This window comes from Manis pentadactyla, chromosome 14 (assembly GCF_030020395.1).
Source record: "Manis pentadactyla isolate mManPen7 chromosome 14, mManPen7.hap1, whole genome shotgun sequence".
NCBI classification, from domain to species: domain Eukaryota; kingdom Metazoa; phylum Chordata; class Mammalia; order Pholidota; family Manidae; genus Manis; species Manis pentadactyla.
In genome coordinates this window covers 43938564-43965790 of record NC_080032.1, presented here as the reverse complement: position 1 = coordinate 43965790, position 27227 = coordinate 43938564, and the positions used below count along the sequence as shown (strand labels likewise).

Sequence of the window (27227 nt, the reverse complement as noted above, 5' to 3'; positions counted from 1 at the left end):
GTAACCAAAAGGCCAGTCATGGGTCTGGCACCAGCCTGCAAGGTGGACAGCAGAGGTTGTAAACTGACAGCCCATGGGTTGATTCCAGTCAGCAGACCTATTTTGACTGGCCCACGAGTCTTTGATATCTTTTATAAGTTAATTGCTAACATTTACAAATGGGGATATTTCATTTCAAACCTGGATTTCCAGCTTCTTTTGAAAACCCAAAGTCTCTGGACACACTGGGCTTCTGTGTTTACCTTGTCAGTGGTTAACAGGAGAGGAGGAGTGCCTTCTCTTCAGAGATCACCTGAGTCCTCCCCCACCTCCCCCTAGTTTTCTGTGTTATTTTTCCTAACACTCAACCTGTTTCAGACATTGGTCTCATCTGCCTGGCCCCTGGGAGTTTTGAGCTTGCAGTCCCTACTCAGTGTGTTGCACAGAGAATTCATGCTATTTTGACCCTGTGTTCCTTGGGGGTCATCCTGCCTCTCCTTTGTCCCTTGGTAAGAGTTTTTAGCTCACTCTACTGTACTGACTAAATCACATTCCATCTGACTCTACAGCTGAATGGGATAAACAGCCTGCTTTGGGGAAGATGCCTGAACTCTGGCCACTAAGTGTGTAGAGCCATTTATTGTAGTGATCTGAATGAATGTAAAGAGTACATGCATTTAGTGTGCAAGGTTTATGTTAGCATGGCTAAAAACCAGCCTTCCCACTATGAGTTCTTGTGTCCTCCCTGTCATATTTCCAGTGATTATGCTCTCTCACTGTTGCTGAAGAAGACAGAAGCCCATTTGAAGAGATATATTCACAGAATATATTTGCATTTGATAACACCTGTTAGTTTGGAAACAACTGTGGCTAAGACTCTCAGTCTGGGAACCCTATATTCCTCTTTAGGTGAAACAAAAATGGAGACACACAAAGAAAATTAAAAAAAAAATAGGTACCTGTCATACTGTTGGGAGTCATAGATTAGTCATAATCATTCTGGACCTTTTTTTTCACTGACATCTCCTACAGAGAAAAAGACAAGAAAAAAATTCCACAGATTATAACCTGTATTTTCCATAATGCGTTTGTTCCAAACTACACCACATGCATTAATGAGTTAGAGGTGAGTTTTTACGCTCAATTCAGAACAGGGGAAATTAAAGCATAGGTGGGCTAGGTGATGCAGGTTAAGTTTACAAGACTTTTAAAATTTTAATCTCTTCTGTAAGTACGTCTTTAAAATTATATTTTATTCATGAGCACATGTTTTTTTTTTCCAGCTTAAGTTTTTAAGAAAGCTACCAGCACACTGACTTGCTGTTTTTGCTGAGAGTGGCTATGATGTATCGGCATCTTCAATCTAGACCCTTATTTCTCAAAGTGTGTTCTGTGGACAAGCAGTTTCAGCCTCTCTTCAGAGCTGGTTAGACATAGAAGATTTGGGTTCCACCTCAAACCTATTCAATCAGATCACATTTGGACATGACCCCCAGGTGGCTGAATCGCACTTTAAGGTCTTAAACACACATGGAATAGGATCCATGTTCTCATCTTCCCCTTTGACCTCTCTGTCAGCGCTGACTGCTCCCCTCACCACTATGTTCATGAGACCCAAGAGCATCACCCAGCTTTGGCCTCAGACCGGGGACTGCGCAGGGTAGGCGTCCATGGCCGAGGGGCCCTGTCGGAGGGAAGAACATGGAAGGCTGGGTCAGAGTCCTTCCGCATGGCGCTGGGGATGGAGCAGGACCTTTCTGTGGAAGGGGCCGCTTTCTGCCATGGCAGGTAGTAGAGCACGGTGGCTTGGGACGAACACCGGAGACCAGGGAATAGGTTCGAGGGTCGATGCGGTCCCGTACTAGCTGTGGGGTCATGGCAAGTCGTTTCGAAGTACTGCAGTCTCCATTTCTTCACGTGTAAAAAGGGGGAAATAGTACTCGCTCTACTTAGTTCACAGTTTGTGTTTCTGAGGTTTAAAGATGATGTGAATGAAAGCGCTGGATGCGGTCAGAACATACTGTGGATGCGACTGTTAGGCGAGGAGGGAGCGTCTTGACCTGGAGTTACGGGTTTAAGAAGAGGACGTGCGTGGAAGAGGAGATGTGCGCACTGTGTTTACCGCACGGACGTTTATATGTATTAGCATTCGCTCTTTCCCCACCGCTAATACGGCAACATTGAACTCATACCCTCGCCTAGTCCTTCTCACGGCTGTGGAAATTACATGTTTATATGGCTGCCTTTCCCACACGACTACAATCTGTTTGGGGGCAGAGACTATAACATTTTTATATCTTCCACATTGAGCAGTGTCAGATATATAGTAGGAACTCAAGAAATATATGCTAAGTAACTGAATGAAGTAAAATTAATGAGAGCTGACTTGGCAAGGTAGCGCTACCTAGAGCAGTGACTACTGGGAAGGTGCATCCTTGCTACTGACGAGCATTTCAAGTATCCGGCTACAAGCCCTCTGCTTCATCCTCGCTCACCTGCCCAGCTGGGTTTTGACTGAGCGGGACCAGGTTCTGAGAAGCCCAGAGGTGAGAGCTCAGATCACACCTGTGGTATCGAATTCTTAGGTTCTGTTACCTTTCTTAGATACCGAGCCACCATTCACCTGCCCCTCCCGGCCCACGGAAGCTGCCTTGTTTCCACGTGACATTGCCCCTGAGGGTTCTGGGAAGAGAGTGAGGAACTAGGCTCAAGGTGGGCCACCCCCAGGGCTCCACCTTTGGCCAGACAGGTTCAAGACCTGACGCGGGCTGATGTGATGAGTTTCTGGGAAGTTGGTTGAGAGGAAGAGAGAGAGAGAGAGAGAGAGAGAGAGAGAGAGAGAGAGAGAGAGAGAGAGAGGAGGGGAAGAAGGGAGGAAGAGGAAGTGGGTAGGTTATTAGTTCCTCCTGGTGGCAGGATTTTCCTGAAGTTAAGACATGTTTGAGGCACGTCCCTCTCACCCACAGGGAAAAAACCCAAGTGAAGGTGAGAGGGGGGTCGATCTGATAGCCACAGAGGACCCCAGGAGGGAGAGGTGCAGTGGCCTGAAATCCCTGCTTTCATTTCCCTCCGAGCCCTCCTGCCCCCCCCGAGCCAAACAGTCCCCAATTCTGCCACTTGCCACAAGAGTCCTGACAACACCAATATTAAAATACATTAATATAAATGCATCAGAACAGTTTTGTGTCCTTTTTATCACCTCGAAGGTGAAGCTACAAAATCCTAGTTATCTTGTTGTTATGCCGTGTCAGTCGAATAGGCATATAAACTGCAGAACAGTATTGTGTGAAGCAGAGAGTATACAGGGATAGGAAAAAAAATCTTATTAAGGCTTTAAAAATGTTATCACTGCAAAATATGGTGCTAATTATCCTGTTTCATACTGTTTTCCTTCCACTCTATAGTACTATATGGTGCACAGTCCTATACTACTTTAGATTTACTATTCTATACAATTTGTTACTATAGCATCAATACGTATTAGTATTGCTATCACCGTAGTACTTTCGTATTGCTATATGAGGGCCATTACTGAAGCCTTAACAGTGTATCACTTTTATTATGACCACAGTACTTTAGTATTTAGTATTATTTAGTGCTACTGTTTAGTGCTCCAGAGTTTTAAAATCTGACTCCAGGAGAGTGTAACAAGCCTCCTGAGCTGGCAGGTGTCTGGGGCCATCGGTCCCGCTCGTCCTGTGAGGCACCTTGGGAACAGCGAGGGCTCTGTGCCGAGCCATTGGAGCAGAGCAGGCCTCTCCTACTCACCTGCCAGTCACAGGGACAGGAGAAAAAGTCCAAAGGGCTTAAAATGAAACGAAGCTGAGTGTTTTTACAGACAGGTGTGAAAACAGGAAAGGAAACAGTCACAGCGCAGGCTGGAGCTTCTGGGTGGGGCTGCTGGAGTGGAGAATATTCCTGTGACCTGAGCGTTCCTGGATTCGGTGGGTCAGCCCAGAAGACTTTAGTGCAGGTCTTCTGTACCAGCAGCACCCTAGGCTTTGCCTAAAGACAGCACTCTGGTCTGTCCACAGGGGCTTCTAATCTAACAGGGAGGGACTCACACTAAGAAAACATGCAAATGTGCATGTTCTCTTCATGCACAGAGAAAGGTGAGCCATTCCTCCTGGGGCCACCTGGAAAGGCTGCTCCAGGGAGGTGCTTCTGGACCCAAAGGCCTCCTCTTCAATAGGCATCTCCCCAGGTCATGATACAATGCTTTATTGTCATCCTTACACTCCTAAGAGACTACTGTGAAGGAGATGAGCCCTGGAGTGAGAAGCTGGGTTATTCCTTTAGACCATGCAGGTTTTAAGCAGGGAGCTGTGCGATCCAGTTTGAGTTCTTAAAGCTTCACAGTGGCTACTGAATGCAAGCACACCAGCTGGGGGTCTGCGGCAGGTCTGTGGGGGATGAAGGTGGCTATAGTCTGGGTGGTAGCACTGGATATGGTAAGAGGGCGAGGGACCTAAGTGACATTTAGGAAGTAGAAATAATAAGACACAGTGATGAATGTGATCTGAGCATTTAATACTGGGATAAACACCAGGGATGCAAATAGGCTCGAGGCCCTCAAGAAATTTACACCCCATTTTACAAGCTGGCTGGGAAGACAGAGCCCACTGGCAAAGAGCAGCTACAAATACAAGCCACGCATGCCATGTGCCAAAGGGGCAGGGCTGAGAGCTACTCAGGGCCGAAGCTCCTCTGCCCGCTCCACCCTTCTCAGTCCTGTGCCGTGTCCCTTAGATGAAACTTGTTCCCCATGGAGAAATGGAAAAGGGGGCATTCACCTCCCAAACACATCAAATGCACTTGTATTTAAAAATATTTAAAGAAATACAAATGATATGAAAAGTTGTGATTGAATATTCTGAAACTGAAAAGCAAATGGAATTATTGTCAACACTTAGGAAATCAGCCCAGGGACTTTGGAAGACATGGAGCTTCATACCACCCACTGAGCTGTGGGTGCTAATAACACAAAGGCCATCTTGCGCTACGTGGACAAAAATGTGGCCTAGAGGACCACAGCCAGATCATGTGTGGGCTCCTACATTTTAAGAGAGGGTATCATGTAGAATGTCCAGGATTATGAAACCATGTCTTAAGGAAATGTTGAGGGAGATCTAGAAAGGGAGGAGCTAGATGCCGGTTAGACAGTGGTCTTCAACTATCTGAGAAGCTGTCAAATGCAAGAGAGTTTAGGTGTGTCAGTGGACAGAGGCTAAGTGGAGGATGCTGCTGGGGACAGCTGAGGGGATGGGGGCTTTCTCGGCTCCACCTTAGGTGGAAGAAGATGCTCATCTCTAGGCAGCAGCAAATGCAAAGGGAACACTCTCCCCCTATCTTGGGCGCTTTTTGTGCTCAGGACAGATTAAGCCTCTCTTGAGAAGACGGGTGTCTTTTTTTCTGCAACAAAGCAGATGCCATGTGTGACATGGTTCCAGGGACATGCCAGAGGCCTCCATGTTCTGCCTTAAAATCCTCCACTAAAGCTTCATTCCTATAGCTTAGAAGATCTCAGCTATTTGGGGTGTATGTGTGTGTGTGTGGTCTACTCAAGGACTGTGAAAGTCACAGGCCCCTGTCCTTGACCAACAGGCAATGATTCGGAGTATATTTTTGGAGATTTACCACACACACAGCCCATCCATGGAGGGTACATTATGCTTTGCCTGCAGGCTTTGATCATTGCTAAAATGCAAATGCTCATTGGAAAGACATAAATTGATGTAAATATAATCTACCGAATAGAATGAAGAGGAGACACCAGAGCTATTTTTAGTGGGGGGCAAAGAAAACAGGACCTATGTAGTAGATTCCATTGTGGGTGGAAGAAAGATGGGTGTGTGAGGAGCAAGGCTAGAAGCTGGAGAGGGACCCTGTAACCCATGGCCTTGGGCTGGGCCGCCCCATTTGCGTCAGCAGACACCAGCCCAAGCTCTGGATCATTCGAGATGAGTTATTCACGGTGCCTGCCCCTGGGGGCTTTAGGTGAGGAACCAACCTGTCTCTAGGGGGCAGACAAGCTGAACAAGAGAGAGAAAAATGTGTTTGGAGGCACTGAGGAGAGTGTGACTACTTCTACCGATATGTAGGGACCCAGTGATGACATTTGAGTTTGACTTTGAAAAATGAGCCAGGATATTTTGCAGGTGGGAGATGGAAAGTGTGGCTCATAGACAACCAAAAAGCAAAAGGTACAACACGGCCCAGGGTATAGGATTGGAGATGGGGAGGGGAAAGGAAGTGGCCAAGAATGAAGCTACAGATGCAGTTTGGGGCCAGATGGTGAAAGGTCTTGAAAGGTTTGCTATGGAGTTTGGACTTTATCCTGTGGGAAATGGGGAGCTACGGAAGGTCTTTAAGGGAGTGACTCTATCTGACAAAGTGACTCTGCTTTGCCCCGGTTTGGAGCAGGACTCCTCAGGAAGCTCATCCCTCTGGTGGCAGTGTTTGCACGGGGTCATTGCTATGTTCCTGTCTTTAGTGTTCCAGGTCACAAAGCTAGACTAGCACCAGGGAGAACACACTTAATTCCATCTTGTAAAACTCCAGTGCTCTGGCCCAGATGGCATACCCTTTGTCCCCTTTTTCTCCTATAGAAACTACAACATTAAAGGGACAACTGTAAAAATTACACCTTGGAAAATCTTTCCATATGGACCTAGTAAGCCTCTGCTTACACAATCTGTGCATAATTAAAATGAGACACTGTGCTCCTGGCACGTCTTTGCACCAGCCTTTTCCGGGGAGGGCGTTTGCGGCCTTTTCAAGGCTGTCCTGTCTGGTCTGCTTCTCCATGGCTCTCTCCGGAGGAAAGGTCTCAGAGAGTCATGGGCCTGTCACACCAGAACAGTGAGACACACAGGGTTTACCTGTTAACACCAGCGGGTGCTTCAGGGCAGCCCAGGGAAGCCATGGATGAGCCACAGGGGGTGTGGGGTGGGGGGAACCTCCACAGGCACATCTCCTGGTTCAGTTTAAAAGGTCAGATGCTCAGCTGCTTGGTTATTATGGACTCTAAGCTGGGTCCATGCACATAAGGGAGTTCTCAGAGGAGGGCACACCTACCCTCTCACTTGCCATTGAGCCCGTGTGGACACTTGACACTTCCTAAATAAAGGGATTTTTGAAGTCATGGCAATATGAATTGGGATAGCTTGGGGATGTGTCTTGAAGTTGTGTTTACACAGCAGGCAATTGTTTTTACTACATTATTGGTACTGTGGGGCACTGGGCATTGCTGGAGTTTGTGGGATAGGGCCAGAGCCCCTTGTCCCACTGTCCCCATAGAGCCTTGCCCCTGCTCTGTCTGCAGCACCTGGAAAGAGCTGGCTGCAGGCAAAGGGCTGTGCCTCCAGAGCGGGCTGCACCCTGTGCAAGGTGGGCAATGAGGCCGTGCCTCCCTATGAGGGGGCTCTTGCCCCACGTGGAAGAGCACTCTTCTCCCTCCTGGAGTTTCCCTTTGTATCCCCTTCCCCTCATAGGCGAGGGTTCATTTACATCAACACTTTGACGTTTGGGAAACATTTTTAAGACAAGTTCAATCATTACAGATGGCTGTGGGTCTCAACTCAGTAGTCTGTCCATCTTGAACAGGTCCCTTAACTCCCTGAATCTCACTTGTAAAATGAAATCACAGTTCTTACTCTCGAGGGTTACGATGAGGACCAAGGTTACGAAGAAAATGCTTTGCAAATTGACAAGTAAGACACTCACATAAGGCATTGGAAGATTTCTTCATTATTGCACTCACTCTTATTATGCTCTACTCACCTCCTGGCCAGCCTCAGTCATCCATAAGGACTGGGAAATTGGCACTACTATCTGGCCTTCACTTTGAGGTGCCCTGAGGTGGTTTAAAGACTCATAACAGCATAGAAGCCCACCTCCTAGATCCTAACCTCACCAAGATAGAACGGAGGTGGAATTTCTCCTCTCCCCATCTGCCATTCTCTTCTTCCCAGACTTAATTTAATCTTTTGTGAATTTTTCCCTTTGAAGGTTACCTCTCATGTTAATTTAAATTCCTTACGGAGAACAAGAAAGACTGGGCACACAGACGAATTTGTCCCCAATTCTATAGCATCCTAAATGCAGCCCTAGCTGTCCTTCCCTGAGGTCTTTGCATTTGAAGTAAATCTAGGATGCAAAGAAGTGAATACATAATGGTTGAATTTCTGATGACCGTAATATATTAAGAACTCAAGTGGAAGAGAACAGAGGCAATGTGTATTCAAATAATACTACATTGTGATCCATCTTTCCCACTTGGTAAAACTAATCCATTTTGGCAGTGCAGTATAAAAAAAATCAGTAAGAGCAGGTGGAGCCAAGATGGCGGCGTGAGTAGAGCAGCGGAAATCTCCTCCCAAAACAACATATATCTATGAAAATATAACAAAGACAACCCTTCCTAGAATAAAGACCAGAGGACACAGGACAATATCCAGACCACATCCGCACCTGAGAGAACCCACTGCCTCGCCAAGGGGGTAAGATACAAGCCCCGGCCCCGCGGGAGCCGAGCGCCCCTCCCCCCAGCTCCCGGCGGGAGAAGAGCAGGCAGAGCGGGAGGGAGACGGAGCCCAGGACTGCTGAACACCCAGCCCCAGCCATCCAGACCAGAGCACAGACACAGTGCATGCGTGGGGCCCTGGATACTAGGGAAACACAGCAGCAAGAACGGTGAGTGGGTGCCTGAGGCTGGCACCGGAGAATAAAGAAAAACGAGTGGCCATTTTAAATTTTTTTTTAATTTTTTAAAATTTTCTAAATTTTTTTTTTTTTTTTTTGTGGTGGTTGTTTTGTTTTGGCAGGTGCTTTGTGGAAGTCTTAAAGGGGCAGGGCAGGACACTTAATCCAGAGGTAGGGAATCCGGGGATCTCTGGGCACCCTAACCCCTGGGCTGCAGGGAGCAGGGAGGCCCCTTACGGAGATAAATAGCCTCCCAGCCGCTCCCCCTCCAACGCGACTCCACCATTTTGGAGCAGCTGCCCGAGCCAGGCCACGCCCACAGTAACAGCGGAGATAAACTCCATAGCAGCCGGGCAGGAAGCAGAAACCCTGTCTGCATGCAGCTGCCCAGCACAAGCCACTAGAGGTCGCTGTTCTCCCAGGAGAGGAGGGCCACAAACCAACAAGAAGGGAAGTTCTTCCAGATGTCACTCGTCTCAGCTCTGCAAACTATTCCTATCACCATGAAAAGACAAAATTACAGGCAAACCAAGATCACAGAGACACCAGAAAAGGAGACAGACCTAACCAGTCTTCCTGACAAAGAATTGAAGATAAAAATCATAAACATGCTGACAGAGATGCAGAAAAATACGCAAGAGAAATGGGATGAAGTCTGGAGGGAGATCACAGATGCCAGAAAGGAGATTACAGAAATGAAACAAACTCTGGAAGGATTTATAAGCAGAATGGATAATGCAAGAAGCCATTGATGGAATTGAAACCAGAGAACAGGAACGCATAGAAGCTGACATAGAGAGACAGAAAAGGATCTCCAGGAATGAAACAATATTAAGAGAACTGTGTGACCAATCATAAAAGGAACAATATCCGTATTATATGGGTACCAGAAGAAGAAGAGAGAGGAAAAGGGATGGAAAGTATCTTGGAAGAAATAATTGCTGAAAACCGCCCCAAACTGGGGGAGGAAATAATCGAACAGACCACGGAAATACACAGAACCCCCAACAGAAAGGATCCAAAGAGGACAACACCAAGACACATAATAATTAAAATGGCAAAGATCAAGGATAAGGAAAGAGTTTTAAAGGCAGCTAGAGAGAAAAAGGTCACCTATAAAGGAAAACCCATCAGGCTTACATCAGACTTCTTGACAGAAACCCTACAGGCCAGAAGAGAATGGCATGATATATTTAATGCAATGAAACAGAAGGGCCTTGAACCAAGGATACTGTATCCAGCACGACTATCATTTAAATATGATGGTGGGATTAAACAATTCTGAGACAAGCAAAAGCTGAGGGAATTTGCTTCCCACAAACCACCTCTACAGAACATCTTACAGGGACTGCTCTAGATGGGAGCACTCCTAGAAAGAGCACAGAACAAAACACCCAACATATGAAGAATGGAGGAGGAGGAATAAGAAGGGAGAGAAAGAAAGAATCTCCAGACAGTGTATATAACAGCTCAATAAGTGAGCTAAGTTAGGCAGTAAGATACTAAAGAGGCTAACCTTGAACCTTTGGTAACCACGAATTTAAAGCCTGCAATGGCAATAAGTACATATCTTTCAATAGTCACCCTAAATGTAAATGGACTGAATACACCAATCAAAAGACACACAGTAATAGAATGGATAAAAAAGCAAGACCCATCTATATGCTGCTTACAAGAAACTCACCTCAAACCCAAAGACATGCACAGACTAAAAGTCAAGGGATGGAAAAACATATTTCAGGCAAACAACAGAGAGAAGAAAGGAGGGGTTGCAGTACTAATATCAGACAAAATAGACTTCAAAACAAAGAAAGTAACAAGAGATAAGAAGGACACTACATAATGATAAAGGGCTCAGTCCAACAAGAGGACATAACCATTCTAAATATACATGCACCCAACACAGGAGCACCAGCATATGTGAAACAAATACTAACAGAACTAAAGGGGGAAATAGACTGCAATGCATTCATTCTAGGAGACTTCAACACACCACTCACCCCAAAGGACAGATCCACCGGGCAGAAAATAAGTAAGGACACGGAAGCACTGAACAACACAGTAGAGCAGATGGACCTAATAGACATCTATAGAACTCTACATCCCAAAGCAACAGGATATACATTCTTCTCAAGTGCACATGGAACATTCTCCAGAACAGACCACATACTAGGCCACAAAAAGAGCCTCAGCAAAATCCAAATATTGAAATTCTACCAACCAATTTTTCAGACCACAAAGGTATAAAACTAGAAGTAAATTCTACAAAGAAAACAAAAAGGCTCACAAACACATGGAGGCTTAACATGCTCCTACATAATCAATGGATCAATGAACAAATTAAAATAGAGATCAAGGAATATATAGGAACAAATGACAACAATAACACAAAGCCCCAACTTCTGTGGGACGCAGCGAAAGCAGTCTTAAGAGGAAAGTATATAGCGATCCGGGCACACTTGAAGAAGCAAGAACAATCCCAAATGAATAGTCTAACATCACAATTATTGAAATTGGAAAAGAAGAACAAATGAGGCCTAAAGTCAGCAGAAGGAGGGACATAATAAAGATAAGCGAAGAAATAAACAAAATTGAGAAGAATAAAACAATAGCAAAAATCAATGAAACCAAGAGCTGGTTCTTTGAGAAAATAAACAAAATAGATAAGCCTCTAGCCAAACTTATTAAGAGAAAAAGAGAATCAACACAAATCAACAGAATCAGAAATGAGAATGGAAAAATCACGACAGACTCCACAGAAATACAAAGAATTATTAAACACTACTACGAAAACCTATATGCCAATAAGCTGGAAAACCTAGAAGAAATGGACAACTTCCTAGAAAAATACAACCTTCCAAGACTGACCAAGGAAGAAACACAAAAGTTAAACAAACCAATTACGAGCAAAGAAATTGAAACGGTAATCAAAAAACTACCCAAGAACAAAACACCCAGGCCAGACGGATTTACCTCGGATTTTATCAGACACACAGAGAAGACATAATACCCATTCTCCTGAAAGTTTTCCAAAAAATAGAAGAGGAGGGAATACTCCCAAACTCATTCTATGAAGCCAACATCAACATAATACCAAAACCAGGCAAAGACCCCGCCAAAAAAGAAAATTACAGACCAATATCCCTGATGAATGTAGATGCAAAAATACTTAATAAAATATTAGCAAACCGAATTCAAAAGTATATCAAAAGGATCATACACCATGACCAAGTGGGATTCATTCCAGGGATGCAAGGATGGTACAACATTCAAAAATACATCAACATCATCCACCACATCAACAAAAAGAAAGACAAAAACCACATGATCATCTCCATAGATGCTGAAAAAGCATTTGACAAAGTTCAACATCCATTGATGATAAAAACCCTCAGCAAAATGGGAATAGAGGGCAAGTACCTCAACATAATAAAGGCCATATATCATAAACCCACAGCCAACATTATACTGAACAGCGAGAAGCTGAAAGCTTTTCCTCTGAGATTGGGAACTAGACAGGGATGCCCACTCTCCCCACTGCTATTTAACATAGTACTGGAGGTCCTAGCCACAGCAATCAGACAAAACAAAGAAATACAAAGAATCCAGATTGGTAAAGAAGAAGTTAAGCTGTACTATTTGCAGATGACATGATATTGTACATAAAAAACCCTAAAGACTGCACCCCAAAACTACTAGAACTGATATCGGAATACAGGAAAGTTGCAGGATACAAAATTAACACACAGAAATCTGTAGCTTTCCTATACACTAACAATGAACCAATAGAAAGAGAAATCAGGAAAAAAATTCCATTCACAATTGCATCAAAAAGAATAAAATACCTAGGAATAAATCTAACCAAAGAAGTGAATGACCTATACTCTGAAAACTACAAGTCTCTCTTAAGAGAAATTAAAGGGGACACTAACAAATGGAAACTCATCCCATGCTCGTGGCTAGGAAGAATTCATATCGTCAAAATGGCCATCCTGCCCAAAGCAATATACAGATTTGATGCAATCCCTATCAAATTACCAGCAACATTCTTCAATGAACTGGAACAAATAGTTCAAAAATTCATATGGAAAACCAAAGACCCTGAATAGCCAAAGCAATCCTGAGAAAGAAGAATAAAGTAGGGGGGATCTCACTCCCCAATTTCAAGCTCTACTATAAAGCCATAGTAATCAAGACAATTTGGTACTGGCACAAGAACAGAGCCACAGACCAGTGGAACAGACTAGAGACTCCAGACATTAACCCAAACATATATGGTCAATTAATATTTGATAAAGGAGCCATGGACATACAATGGCGAAATGACAGTCTCTTCAACAGGTGGTGCTGGCAAAACTGGACAGCTACATGGAGGAGAATGAAACTGGACCATTGTCTAACCCCATATACAAAAGTAAATTCGAAATGGATCAAAGACCTGAATGTAAGCCATGAAACCATTAAACTCTTGGAAGAAAACATAGGCAAAAACCTCTTACACATAAATATGAGTGACCTCTTCTTGAACATATCTCCCCGGGCAAAGAAAACAACAGCAAAAATGAACAAGTGGGATTATATTAAGCTGAACAGCTTCTGTGCAGCAAAAGACACCATCAATAGAACAAAAAGGAACCATACAGTATGGGAGAATATATTTGAAAATGACAGATCCGATAAAGGCTTGACGTCCAAAATATATAAAGAGCTCACACACATCAACAAACAAAAATCAAATAATCCAACTTAAAAATGGGCAGAGGAACTGAACAGACAGTTCTCCAAAAAAGAAATACAGATGGCCAACAGACACATGAAAAGATGCTCCACATCACTAATTATCAGAGAAATGCAAATTAAAACTACAATGAGGTATCACCTCACACCAGTAAGGATGGCTGCCATCCAAAAGACAAACAACAAATGTTGGCGAGGCTGTGGAGAAAGGGGTACTCTCCTACACTGCTGGTGGGAATGTAAACTAGTTCAACCATTGTGGAAAGCAGTATGGAGGTTCATCAAAATGCTCAAAACAGACTTACCATTTGACCCAGGAATTCCACTTCTAGGAATTTACCCTACGAACGCAGCAATCAAGTTTGAGAAAGACAGATGCACCCCTATATTTATCGCAGCACTATTTACAATAGCCAAGAATTGGGAGCTACCTAAATGTCCATCAGTAGATGAATAGATAAAGAAGATGTGGTACATATACACAATGGAATATTACTCAGCCATAAGAAAAGGGCAAATCCTACCATTTGCAGCAACGTGGATGGAGCTGGAGGGTATTATGCTCAGTGAAATAAGCCAAGCGGAGAAAGAGAAATACCAAATGATTTTACTCATCTGTGGATTATAAGAACAAAGGAAAAACTGAAGGAACAAAACAGCAGCGGAATCAAAGAACCCAAGAATGGACTAACAGGTACCAAAGGGAAAGGGACAGGGGAGGATGGGTGGGTAGGGAGGGATAAGGGGGGGAGGAAGAAGGGGGGTATTAAGATCAGCATGCATGGGGGGGTGGGAGAAAGGGGAGGGCTGTACAACACAGAGAAGACAAGTAGTGATTCTACAGCATTTAGCTATGCTGATGGACAGTGACTGTAAAGGGGTTTATAGCGGGGACCTGGTATACGGGAGAGCCTAGTAAACATAATATTCTTCTTGTAAGTGTAGATTAAAGATAACAGAAAAAACAAAAAAAAAGAAAGAAAGGGGGATTACTCCATGATAGGATAAAACTAACTGTAAATCAACGATTAATGCATGCTTTAAATATCCTTAACTTTGATCACTTAAAGGGTGTCAAATGATCGGCTATGGAGGTACACTTTTCTGATAATATTCTTTTCTCTTAAAAAAAAAAAAAGGCAGTTCCTGTGTGGTGACCGCCAATGAGTTCTACACAATGATATAATATAAAGGGCAGATCAAAGTGTGGGCAAAGGGTCTGTTTGTATTTATACAGAGGATCAAAGCCTAATTTGGCTACACAGAAAATGAACTAAGATACGATATGAAGAAGAACTTCCAACATCAGCTCTCTCTGTAAGAGTCATACCAGAAGATGATCATCAAAAAACCTCAACAAAGATCCAGGTGATGCTGCAGTTGTAGCTGCATTCTTCCCACTGGTTCCTGGACTTGCCATTGAATGAAGAAAGATATATCTAAGCTGGCCTGTGCATACAGTAAAACAACAGATTTGACTGGATCTACATTGTTGGAACTCAACCAAGAATTAGGAGAAGTGCAAGTTGTAGCGCTCCAAAATCTTACAACTACAGACTATCTACTGTTAAAAGAACATATGGGATGTGAACAGTTCCCAGGAATGGGCTGTTTTGTCTGATTTCTCTCAGACTGTTCAGGTACAGTTGGACAATATCCATCATATCATAGACAAATTTTCACAAATGCCTAAGGTGCCTAACTGGTTTTCTTGGTTTCACTGGAGATGGCTGGTAATTATAGGTCTGCTTTGGTTATGTAACTGTACTCCTATTATGTTAATGAGTGTGCACAATTTAATTAGTAGTTTAAAACCTATACATGCTTAAGTTACTCTACAAGAAGATATGTCAAAGAAATAATCAATCTTCCCATGTTTTCTTCCATCTGCTACCTCTATAGCTTTTCTTCTTCCTTCCTAATTACAACCCTTAAATAGAATTCGTGCCTCATATCGAATTTACCGAGTATCATAATTCCTCCAAGTGGTAAAGATACCTCAAGACAAATGCTGGGCATAGAAGCCACAGGGCATAAATCTGCAAAGAAGTAAAAAGCTAACCTTTTCAAATAATATGGCTTCTCTCTCACTTACCAACTTTACATTTCCCTGTATGGCCCCGGAAGATGACTGGTTAGCCAGAGACGGGTAAGATTCCTCAAGGGAGGAACAACCTAAGACAGGCACAGTCGCAGGGGGGCCATCAGGTGAGAAATTTGGGATCAACAGAGGTGAGGCTTAGAACCTCTCCCCCACTGTTTTGAGAGAAATCTGCATCCGTGGATGTTTTATTGCCCGTGTCTAGCTTGGATTAACACATAGTCTACAGGCACACACCTGATCATCTACATTTGCTCTCTTACAACACTAAACTATGCTTTCTACCTTTACCTTACATCTACCTACCACTTCAGCATTTTATTAAAAATAATAACAATAATAATAAAGGGAGAAATGTGGGATCCACATATAAATCAAGTATAAAAATCAAACGAATCTTCATATTTGACCTGATTGTTTATAGTTCATAATGCGTGATCAAAACCGAAAGTTTCTGTGATGACTGCCCTTTCACCATGTAAGAACTTATTCACTATGTAAGAATTTTTTCACCATGTAAGAACTTGCTCGTTATGCTTCAGAATATTGGAGACTGATGAGAATTAGGCTTGGGGTGGATTAATGATTGTGCATTGAGCATTGACTCCCCTGTACAGAATTCTATTGTTGTTAACAACCATTTGATCAATAAATATGAGAGATGCCCTCTCAAAAAAAAAAAAATCAGTAAGAGGAAAAGCACTTAAAAAGCCAGGGTAGTTAGATTGAAGATGGAACTGGTTAAAGAGGAACACAGACTCTGAGTTAGTTAATAAAGATAGAGAAAAATAGTTGCGGCTCTGCCCTGTGCTGTGGTCCAGGTGTGAGTCCTAGCGGAGCACGTCATGGAGCAGAAGGCAGGGTGGGAATTCCCCTCCAGGACATGTGGGAGCCAAGGGCCAATGACTACTGATTCTCATTTCAAATTTTCGGCAGACCCTGTATGTGTTTTTCCTTCTGGGAGTGAGATATTACAACCAGGGATCTGTGACTGATATTGAGCTGAATTTGCTGTGGCTGATGTTTTTGTGTTCATGGTAAAGTGATTAGCCTTTGCTTCCCCCTCATCCACTCCTTTTAATTCAAATTCAGCAACCTCATTCTGGGGCTCATTTCTATGCCTCATTTTAACCATGCCAAGTCATTGTACCCCGTCTCCTCCTCCCTTCTCTTTCCCCTTCTTTCTCACCATGGCAGGGAAAGAGCGTGTGGTCTTCCTACTCCTCCCTCATGTGCTAGGCCCAGGGCTTTTGGGGTCAGAGGCTTTAAAAGAAACCAAAAGACCCCTGTGGATCTATAACCATCTGCTATACTTCATGTAGTCACACAGAATGAAGCCTGGGACAATTTCTAGCCACATAATGTAGAGACAGAAAAGTCAAGAAGCAGCAGCCGGTAAACATTTTGGGGTCAGCTCTGAAAGGTTCAGCTTAACTGCCTGCTGTGATCACAGCGCGTTTTCCTTGATGCTACCTTTCTCCACAGGTGGACTATCATCTCTGAATGCTTCTAAGGAATGGAAGCTCGTTTCTTAAGAGGAAGCAGATGGTTGGTTTGAGGAAACGTCTGGCCCAGCAGGAGAAACACATTCTGCAGTTGCCCTGATGGTGAAGCAAGCGGTTAAAACCGACTCTACTGACACCTGGTGGTCAGCAGGGTAGCTTCCCCGCCCAAAAGAAACGAAGTGTGAGAGGGGTGTGTGTGTGTGTGTGTGTGTGTGTGTGTGTGTGTGAAGACCTGGAAATGCATCCATCATGTCAAGGGAATTAAAGTACTCCTGAAGAATGAGGGGACCAGGCAGAACCACCAGATGCCTGAATATATAATCATAGTGAGATGACTCACCAAGACACATGAGCTTGAAAACAACAAACGAGAATGTAAAAATAAAACATTAAGACTGAAGTAAAGGATTATTATTATTATTTTTTATTAAGGTATGATTGATGTACACTCTTATGAAGGTTTCACATGAAAAAACAAGGTGGTTACTACATTTACTCATATTATCAAGTCCCCACCCATACCCCAATGCAGTCAGTGTCCATCAGTGCAGCAAGATGCCACAGATGCACTATGTCCCTTCTCTGTGCTACACTGTTCTCCCCGTGATCCCCCACACCATGTGTACTAAACATAATACCCCTCAATCCCCTTCTCCCTCTTTCCCCACCCGTCCTCCGCCACCCCTCCCCTTTGATAACCACTAGTTCATTCTTGGAGTCTCTGAGTCTGCTGCTATTTTGTTTCTTCAGTTTTGCTTCATTGTTATACTCCACAAATGAGGGAAATCATTTGGCATTTGTCTTTCTCTGCCTGGCTTATTTCACTGAGCATAATATCCTCCAGCTCCATCCATGTTGTTGCAAATGATAGGATTTGCTTCTTTCTTATGACTGAATAGTATTCCATTGTATATATGTACCACTTCTTCTTTATTCATTCATCTACTGATGGACACTTAGGTTCCTTCCTTATCTTGGTCATTGTAAAAAGTGCTGTGATAAAAAAGTGCTTGGCCTCATAGAATGAGTTTGGAAGTATTCCCTTTGAATCTGGGAAGTTGAATTCTTTGGGTGAATTCCAAGGAGTGGGATTCCTGGGTCAAATAGTATTTCTATTTTTAGTTTTTTGAGGAACCTCCATATTGCTTTCCACAATGGCTGAACCAGCTTACATTCTCACCAGCAGTGTAGGAGGGTTCCCCTTTCTCCACATCTTTGCCAGCATTTGTGGTTCTTAGTCTTTTCAATGCTGGCCATCCTTACTGGTGTGAGGTGATATCTCATTGTGGTTTTGATTTGCATTTCCCTGATGATTAGTGATGTGGAGCATCTTTTCATGTGTCTGTTGGTCATCTGAATTTCTTCGTTGGAGAAGTGTCTGTTCATATACTCTGCCCATTTTTTAACTGGGTTATTTGCTTCTTGGGTGTTGAGGCATGTGAGTTCTTTATATATTTTGGATGTTAAACCCTTGTTGGATATGTCATTTACAAATATATTCGCTCATACTGTAGGATGCCCTTTTGTTCTGCTGATGGTGTCCCTTGCTATACAGAAGCTTTTTAGCAATGGTGTAGTCCCATTTGTTCATTTTTTATTTTGTTTCCCTTGCCCGAGGAACTGCATTCAGGAAAAAGTTTTTCATGCTTATATTCAAGAGATTTTTGCCTATGTTGTATTCTAAGAGTTTTATGGTTTCTTGACTTCTATTCAAGTCTCTAATCCATTTCAAGTTTACTTTTGTGTATGGGGTTAAACAATAATCCAGTTTCATTCTCTTGCATGTAGCTGTCCAGTTTTGCCAACACCAGTTGTTGAAGAGGCTGTCATTTCCCCATTGTATATCCATGGTTCCTTTATCATGTATTAATTGATCATATATGGTTGAGTTTATATCAGGGCCCTCTAGTCTGTTCTGTTGGTCTATGGGTCTGTTCTTGTGCCAGTACCAAATTGTCTTAATTACTGTGGCTTCGTAGTAGAGCTTGAAGTTGGGGAGTGTAATGCCCCCAGTTTTATTCTTTCTTCTCAGAATTGCTTTGGCTATTCAAGGTCTTTTGGGGTTCTATATTAATTTTAGATGATTTTCTCTAGTTCATTGAAGAATGCTGTTGGTATTTTGATAGGAATTGCATTGAATCTGTAGATTGCTTTCGGCAGGATGGCCATTTTGACAATATTAATTCTTCCTATCCATGAGCATGGGATGAGTTTCCATTTATTTGTATCTTCTTTAATTTCTCTTAAGAGTGTCTTAAAGTTTTCAGAGTATAGGTCTTTCACTTCCTTGGTTAGGTTGATTCCTAGGTATTTTATTCTTTTTGATGTAACTGTGAATAGAATTGTTTTCCTGATTTCTCTGTCTGCTAGTTCATTGTTAGTGTATAGGAATGCCACAGATTTCTGTGTATTAATTTTGTATCCTGCAACTTTGCTGAATTCAGATATTAGATCCAGTAGTTTTGGAGGGAATTCTTTAGGGGTTTTATGTACAATATCATGTCATCTGCAAACAGGGACAGTTTAACTTCTTCCTTGCCAATCTGGATGTCTTTTATTTCTTTGTGTTGTCTCATTGCTGTGGCTAGGACCTCCAGTACTATGTTGAATAGAAGTGGGGAAAGTGGGCATCCTTGTCTTGTTCCCATTCTTAAAGTAAAAGCTTTCAGCTTCTCACTGTTAAGTATGATGTTGGCTGTGGGTTTGTCATATATGGCCTTTATTATGTTGAGGTACTTGCCCTCTATACCCATTTTGTTGAGAGTTTTTATCATGAATGGATGTTGAATTTTGTCAAATGCTTTTTCAGCATCTATGGAGACGATCATGTAGTTTTTGTCCTTCTTTGTGTTGATGTGGTGGATGATGTTGATGGATTGTCAAATGTTGTACCATCCTTGCATCCCTAGAATAAATCCTACTTGACCATGATGGATGATCTTTTTGATGTATTTTTGAATTCGGTTTGCTAATATTTTGTTGAGTAGTTTTGCATCTATGTTCATCAGGGATATTGGTCTGTAATTTTTCTTTTTTGTGGTGTCTTTGCCTTGTTTTGGTATTAGAGTGATGCTGGCCTCATAGAATGAGTTTGGAAGTATTCCCTCTTCTACTATTGTGAAAACTTTAATGAGGATGGGTATTAGGTCTTCATTAAATGTTTGATAAAATTCAGCGGTGAAGCCATCTGGTCCAGGGGTTTTGTTCTTAGGTAGTTTTTTGATTACCAGTTCAATTTCATTGCTGGTTATTGGTCTGTTCAGATTTTCTGTTTCTTACTGGGTCAGCCTTGGAAGGCTGTATTTTTCTAGAAAGTTGTCCATTTCTTCTAGGTTATCCAGTTTGTTAGCATATTATTTTTCATAGTATTCTGTAATAATTCTTTGTATTTCTGTGGTGTCTGTAGTGATTTTTCCTTTCTCATTTCTGATTCTGTTTATGTGTACACACTCTCTTTTTTTCTTGATAAGTCTGGCTAGGGGTTTTTCTATTTTGTTTATTTTCTCGAAAAACCAGCTCTTGCCTTCATTGATTCTTTCTATTGTTTTATTCTTCTTGATTTTATTTATTTCTGCTCTAATCTTTATTATGTCCCTCCTTCTGTTGACTTTGGGTCTTGTTTGTTCTTCTTTTTCTAGTTTCTTTAATTGTGAGTTTAGACTGCTTATATGGGACTGTTCTTCTTTCCTAAGGTAGGCCTGTATTGCAATAAACTTTCCTCTTAGCACGGCCTTGGCTGCGTTCCACAGATTTTGCAGTGTTGAATTGTTGTCATTTGTCTCCATATATTGATTGATCTCTGTTTCCATTTGGTCATTGATCCATTGGTTATTTAGGAGTATGTTGTGAAGCCTCCATGTGTTTGTGGGATTTTTCATTTTCTTTGCATAATTTATTTCTAGTTTCATACCTTTGTGATCTAAGAAGTTGGTTCGTACAATTTCAATTTTTTGAATTTACTGAGGCTCTGTTTGTGGCCCAGTGTATGATCTATTCTTGAAAATGTTCCATGTGTACTTGAGAAGAATGTGTATTCTGCTGCTTTTGGGTGCAGAGTTGTGTAGATGTCTGTTAGGTCCATCTGTTCTAATGTGTTGTTCAGTGCCTCTGTGTCCTTACTTATTTTCTGTCTGGTTGATCTGTCCTTCAGAGTGAGTGGAGTGTTGAAGTTTCCTAAAATGAATGCATTGCATTCTATTTCCTCCTTTAATTCTGTTAGTATTTGTTTCACATATGTAGGTGCTTCTGTGCTGGGAGCATAGGTACTTATAATGGTTATATATTCTTGTTGGATTGACCCCTTTATCATTAAGTAATGTCTGTCTTTGTCTCTTGTGACTTTCTTTGTTTTGAAGTCTATTTTTTCTGATATAAGTACTTCAACTCCTGCTTTTTTCTCTCTATTAGTTGCATGAAATATCTTTTTCCATCCCTTCACTTTTAGTCTGTTTATGTCTTTGGGTTTAAAGTGAGTCTTTTGTAGGCAGCATACAGATGGGTCTTGTTTTTTTTATCTATTCAGTGACTGTATTCTTTTAATTGGTGCATTCCGTCCATTTACATTTAGGGTGATTATTGATAGGTATGTATTTATTGCCACTGCAGACTTTAGATTCATGGTTACCAAAGGTTCAAGGTTAACTTCCTTACTATCTAAGAGTCTAACTTAACTCACTTAATATGCTATTACAAACACAATCTAAAGGTTCTTTTCTTTTTCTCCTCCTTTTTCTTCCTCCTCCATTCTTTATATATTAGGTATCATATTCTATACTCCTTGTCTATCCCTTGATTGACTTTGGGGATAGTTAATTTAATTTTTAATTTGCTTAGTAATTAGCTGTTCTACTTTCTTTACTGTGGTTTTATTACCTCTGGTGACAGCTATTAAACCTTAGGAACACTTCCATCTATTGCAGTCCCTCCAAAATACACAGTAGAGATGGTTTGTGGGAGGTAAATTCTCTCAGCTTTTGCTTATCTGGAAATTGTTTAATCCCTTCTTCAAATATAAATGATAATCTTGCCAAATAAAGTAATTTGGTTGCAGGCCCTTCTGCTTCATGGCATTAAATGCATCATGCCACTCCCTTCTGGCCTGTAAGGTTTCTGCTAAGAAGTCTGATGTTAGCCTGATGGGCTTTCCTTTGTATGTGATCTTATTTCTCTCTCTGGCTGCTTTTAACAGTCTGTCCTTATCCTTGATCCTTGCATTTAATTACTATATGTCTTGGTGTTGTCTTCCTTGGGTCCCTTGTGTTGGGAGATCTGTGGAGCTCCATGGTCTGAGAGACTATCTCCTTCCCCAGATTGGTGAAGTTTTCAGCAATTACCTCCTCAAAGACACTTTCTATCCCTTTCTCTCTCTCTTCTTCTTCTGGTACCCCTATAATGCAAATATTGTTCTGTTTGGATTGGTCACACAGTTCTCTCAATATTCTTTCATTCTTAGAGATCCTTTTGTCTCTCTGTGCCTCAGCTTCTTTGTATTCCTCTTCTCTAGTTTCTATTTCACTTATCGTCTCCTCCACCGTATCCAATCTGCTTTTAATACCCTACATTGTACTCTTGAATGATTGGATCTCTGACCGTAATTCATTCCTGAGTTCTTGAATATCTTTCCATACCTCCATTAGCATGTTAATGATTTTTATTTTGAATTCCCTTTCAGGAAGAGTCATGAGGTCCATGTTATCTTTCTCAGGGGTTATGTTAATTTTACTCTGTACCAGGTTCCTTTGTTTCATATTTGTGTATGTCGCTCTCTAGTGTCCAGAAGCTCTACTTTCTGGAGCTGCTCAGCCCCTGATGCAATGTCAGGGGTTGCAGGGGAGTGGAATTGGTGCCCAGGGGGAGGAAAGAGCTGTTTTCTGCTTCCCGGCTGCTGTGCCTGTCTCCACTGCCTGAACCAGTGGGCCCAGCACACAGGTATAAGCTTTTGTCCCAGAGCAGCTGGATATGGATCCCTGCTTTCCACAAGCAGCTGGAATCTCAGTCTCTCCAGGAGTTCTGCCTGTCTTAGCTTTCCAACCCCATAGTCATGAGAGTATGCTGAAAGCACCATGAAATGTAGGTTTGTGCTCCCAGAGCAGATCTCCGGAGTTAGGTATTCAGCAGTCCTAGGCCTCCACTCCCTCCCTGCTCAGTTTCTCTTCCACCCACCAGTGAGCTGGGGTGGGGGAAGGGCTTGGGTCTCCCCAGGCCACAGCTTTGGTACATTACCCTGTTCCATGAGGTCTGCTCTTTTCTCCAGGTGTATGCAGTCTGGCGCAGTCCTCTTTCCTGCTGCTCTCTCAGGATTAGTTGTATTAATTATATTTTCGTATTATATGTGGTTTTAGGAAAAAGCCTCTGTCTCACCTCTCACGCCACCATTTTTAATCCTGAAGCAAAGGATTCTTACTGATTTTTCAGAAATGATGATGGAAAGACAACAGCGACAAACAGTGACAAATTTCCTTCTGCCCAGCCCTGGTAGCTTCATAATGGGGTCTACTAGGTGACCACTGCACAGAGGTGACATCTACATCCAGGGAGAACGTGTTACCTCCACTGAGCATGTGCTCTGCTGCCTCTGAGATCTGCAGTGAGCAGCTTGCAAATTTGTAACCCTTAGGATAATAAGAATACTCTCCTAAGGTGGTATTATGAAGACTATTTTTCCTCTAAAAATTCCTTGAAGATGAAAATATAGTTATAATTATTTCTACTTAAGTGCCAAATGCTGAGAGGCAGTGGAGAACTGCATTGCAAAGTTCCTACAGAAACACACTTCATAAAGTTTACAGGGTCCATTTTCCCTTTAGGTAGGTTCTTATTTGACCCTGCCTGATGAAGGTCCTTTGGGCTAACCTTACTCGAACTTCAGTGGCTTCTGGTGAGGTATTGTGCGCATACTACAGTGTACACACAGCCTGGGGTTTGTCTCTGAACAACCTGTTTTAAGGGTGATTTTTAGGAAAGCACCAGAGCAATTATTAGTTCAAATTCATAAGACTTAATCCACTATATTTAAGTCACGAAGAAAAAAGCTGGGACATTAAATGAGAATGTAGGTTATTATTTTTTTAAAAAACTCACATGAACCTTGTTAAGGGTTGAATCAGGAAGCTGGGATGGGTAGCTCCAGATAGGAAGGTAATAAAGAAAAGAAATCCTTAAAAGAGTCCATTAGTTACAGTTTTCTTACAGTTTTTTATACTGACATCTAAGTTAAATTTTGACCATATATTTCCTTAAACATGTAGGCTCAAATGTATGAATCTGACCAGAAAGTGTACAGTCAAAATATACCTCCTTCTAGGGTCAGTGATTCTAGGACACAGAGATTCCCAGTTTTGTCAGTTCATGACACCCTTTATGTTCTACTAATTTCTTTGCAGTGACCCCTGGTCAAAAGAAATACTTAAACTTTCTATTTGTTAAGTACTTAGGTCCAAATAGCCTAATAGTAATATTTGCACAGTTCCTCACATTTGTTGCCATGTTTCCCTCAAGAGCTAAAGACATTCCATTACGTTCCTCTGGGTTTGCTGTGGCATCTCCCGGGTGCCTTGGTACAGAGTTTGGGAACCATGGCTGACAGTTTTGGGAGTCCATGAGGATTTCAAAAATGTGGTTCACGTGATCTCTTTTCAACCCTTACTCTTTGTGAAGCCATGGCCACATGCTTTGTCCTTTCAGTCTCACACTGCTGAGGGAAGCCACCTGGCCTAATGCTGGGGAGTCAAGGATAAAGGAATAACACACAGTGAGGCTTTTGGTGGATCTAAACCGGTCTTGGGAACAGGTAAGATTTGACCATCATTCAGTAGTGCTTTCCTAAGCCACTACAGGTTGTGATGGAGTCTCAAAAGAGTAAGAGAAGATGGCCCTTGCATCATCTGAGAAGAGGGATACAGTAAGTCACACTATTGCTGGGAATTACAGGGATGCCAGAGGTAGCCAAGAAGTTGGTCCAGTACTAAGTTCCTATATGAAAACTCTGACAAATAAGCATGAGATGCTAAACATGCCAGAATACTTGGGGCAGAAGCTCAACAGATCTTATAAATGGCAGGTTGCCTGCTTTTCCCTCCCATCGTGTTTCTGACTTACATGTAGCAATGAAGCTGCCTATAACTAAAAGAGCGGTTGTCAAATATTGGCAAGCACCTGGAGGGCTTGCTAAAACAGATCGCCGGGCTCCACCCCTGAGTTTCTGATTCGGCCACTCTGGAGGGGTGAGTCTGAGAGTCTGAATCTTTAACAACTTCCCAGGTGATCTGACGATACCTTTCAGGCGTTCCACTTTGGGGGCCACCAGCCTAAACTGTTTGGGAACACATAGGCAAAGCTGAGGCTCCATCTTGGTAGGCTGCCCTTGGTGCTGGGCAGGCACCCCTTCTCCATTCCTGACCAGCACCGGCAGCCTTATCTAGAGGGGAGCCAGTGGGAAGGTGCTTACCAAGGCGCCCGGCTCTGAGGGCCATGTGCATTTTAAGTGAGCACCCTTGAATTGGAGACACTCAGGTCTGTCAGTGACAAATCAACAGGAAGACACTACATGTGATAGCTCTGCGTTTTCAAGGAGGTCGGCTTTGTACTCTGCTTACTTGTAAGTATGGTGCACGACCATGGAGACTGCAGAAGTGCTTCTTAATCGCAAGGTGGGAGTTCATAGCATAATCAGCTGAGAAGCCTTGCTCACCATCTCCAGGCTGGGCCTAGCCAGGACTAACTAGAAAAGGCTTTTCTGCTGATTCTTTTGAGAACTGCTCATGAGAGAAGTGCCTGAGTATGAGCATGAGTGTGGTGACCCCACTGTCACCCTCTTAGCCCTGTCACCTGCTGCCAGGAGCCTACAAGCCCGCTCATTGACCTGAAGCCACCGGGCACACCCCTGCTGTATTATGTCCTGCTTGACTTCCACAGGCCTGCAGAGATCTCTCTACCCCTGCCTCTTGCCACCCTGCCTTGGGTGGTGGCAACAGCATGGCATTGAAGTTTATCTAAAGCACACTGCTGATTAAAACCATTAGCTATGCACTGAAGAGCGCATTTAAAACGTGGTGCTTGCTACAGTACTAATAGAACAACTGCATCTTACCGGTGGACTTGTGCCCTCAACCTACACTCACCCTCCTCTCTCCTGCCCCATGTACTTATTCCCTTAGCACACGTTCCCAGTATCTCCCCACTTCCCTGTCCATTGCCACAGATGAGACCACTCTCCTTCCTTCCCCCCGAGCTGGCCCAGGGATTTGCACAGAGCAGGCACTTTCACAGACATTTTTTAGTTTCTGAAGCTAGGGCAACTCTACTTCCTGATGGTGGGAGCCAATGAACACTCCCTTGGCGTGCCACCCTGGAGCAGTTGCCAACACTGCATCTAGATCATTGCCCGTTTCTTATGGGCTGTATTTTCCATATTTACAAATCAGCTTCCCCTAAGTCCTTTCCAAGTTTTTTACATTCCTTTTAGCTCAGGGAGCCAAAAACAAGATGCTGTGTTTTAGCCAGTGTCTGTTTCCTGCTGGGAGGGAAGGGCATTTTTGCATGATTCTTAAATTCCACACTCCCAGCATCCTGATTATTTCCCAAACAATGGAATGAGATTGCTGATTCATGTTCAGCTCACGGCTCCAAGCATCTTTTCTTCCTGCTATACTCATGCCGATGCAACATAATAACGTTCTATTCATCTGTCTGAATTAGCAATGCCAGAGGCTCAGATATGCAACCAAAGGGTCTCCCTTCCCTTTTGGCTTATTTAAAGGCTTCCCACAAATAACACATTTCGAAATACTATACGGCATTCACTTTGAGCCATTTGGACCTAGCAAGGATGGTTAGCCATTACCTCTTTATCAGTGGCTCCTTGCACAAGGCCTGGCACACTGTAACTAATTCTCAAACTACGCTTGTTAAATGAATCGCCCACTTCCTGATGTTCAATCCTTATCCTTCTATTCTGCCCTGATAATTACCACAAGCCCACTGACAGCTGAAGAGAGAAACCCTGGCTCTCAAAGCCAGGCTTGTGTTTAGATCCTGTCAGAGAATGGGATTGATCTCCTCAAGGTCTGATGGTCCAGGTGGGCCCTGTCTAGCCCTGTACTGGTTTGCACATTGCTGTGCCAGTTCTGGCCCTGCTATTGCAGCAAGAGCTCAGGTCACCTCTCAGCACAGCTTTGCCAATAGCCATGGGGTCAGCTGTGGGT

The 27227-nt window shown here is 42.9% G+C and overlaps 1 protein-coding gene across 13 annotated transcripts in view; it reads right to left on the bottom strand.

Moving 5' to 3' along the window:
• Nucleotides 1-27227, bottom strand: part of THRB (thyroid hormone receptor beta) — a 370782-nt gene that overhangs the window by 94029 nt on the left and 249526 nt on the right. For 11 of the 13 annotated variants that reach the window (XM_057491371.1, XM_057491372.1, XM_036886123.2 and 8 more), the window contains one exon: nucleotides 939-1005. In XM_057491371.1, coding sequence (XP_057347354.1) covers nucleotides 939-960 — 22 coding nt within the window. In that variant the 5' untranslated portion in view covers nucleotides 961-1005. Of the gene's footprint in view, nucleotides 1-938; nucleotides 1006-16993; nucleotides 17124-27227 lie in introns of those variants that run through there. The other 2 variants (XM_036886129.2, XM_057491374.1) reach the window with 1 other exon arrangement.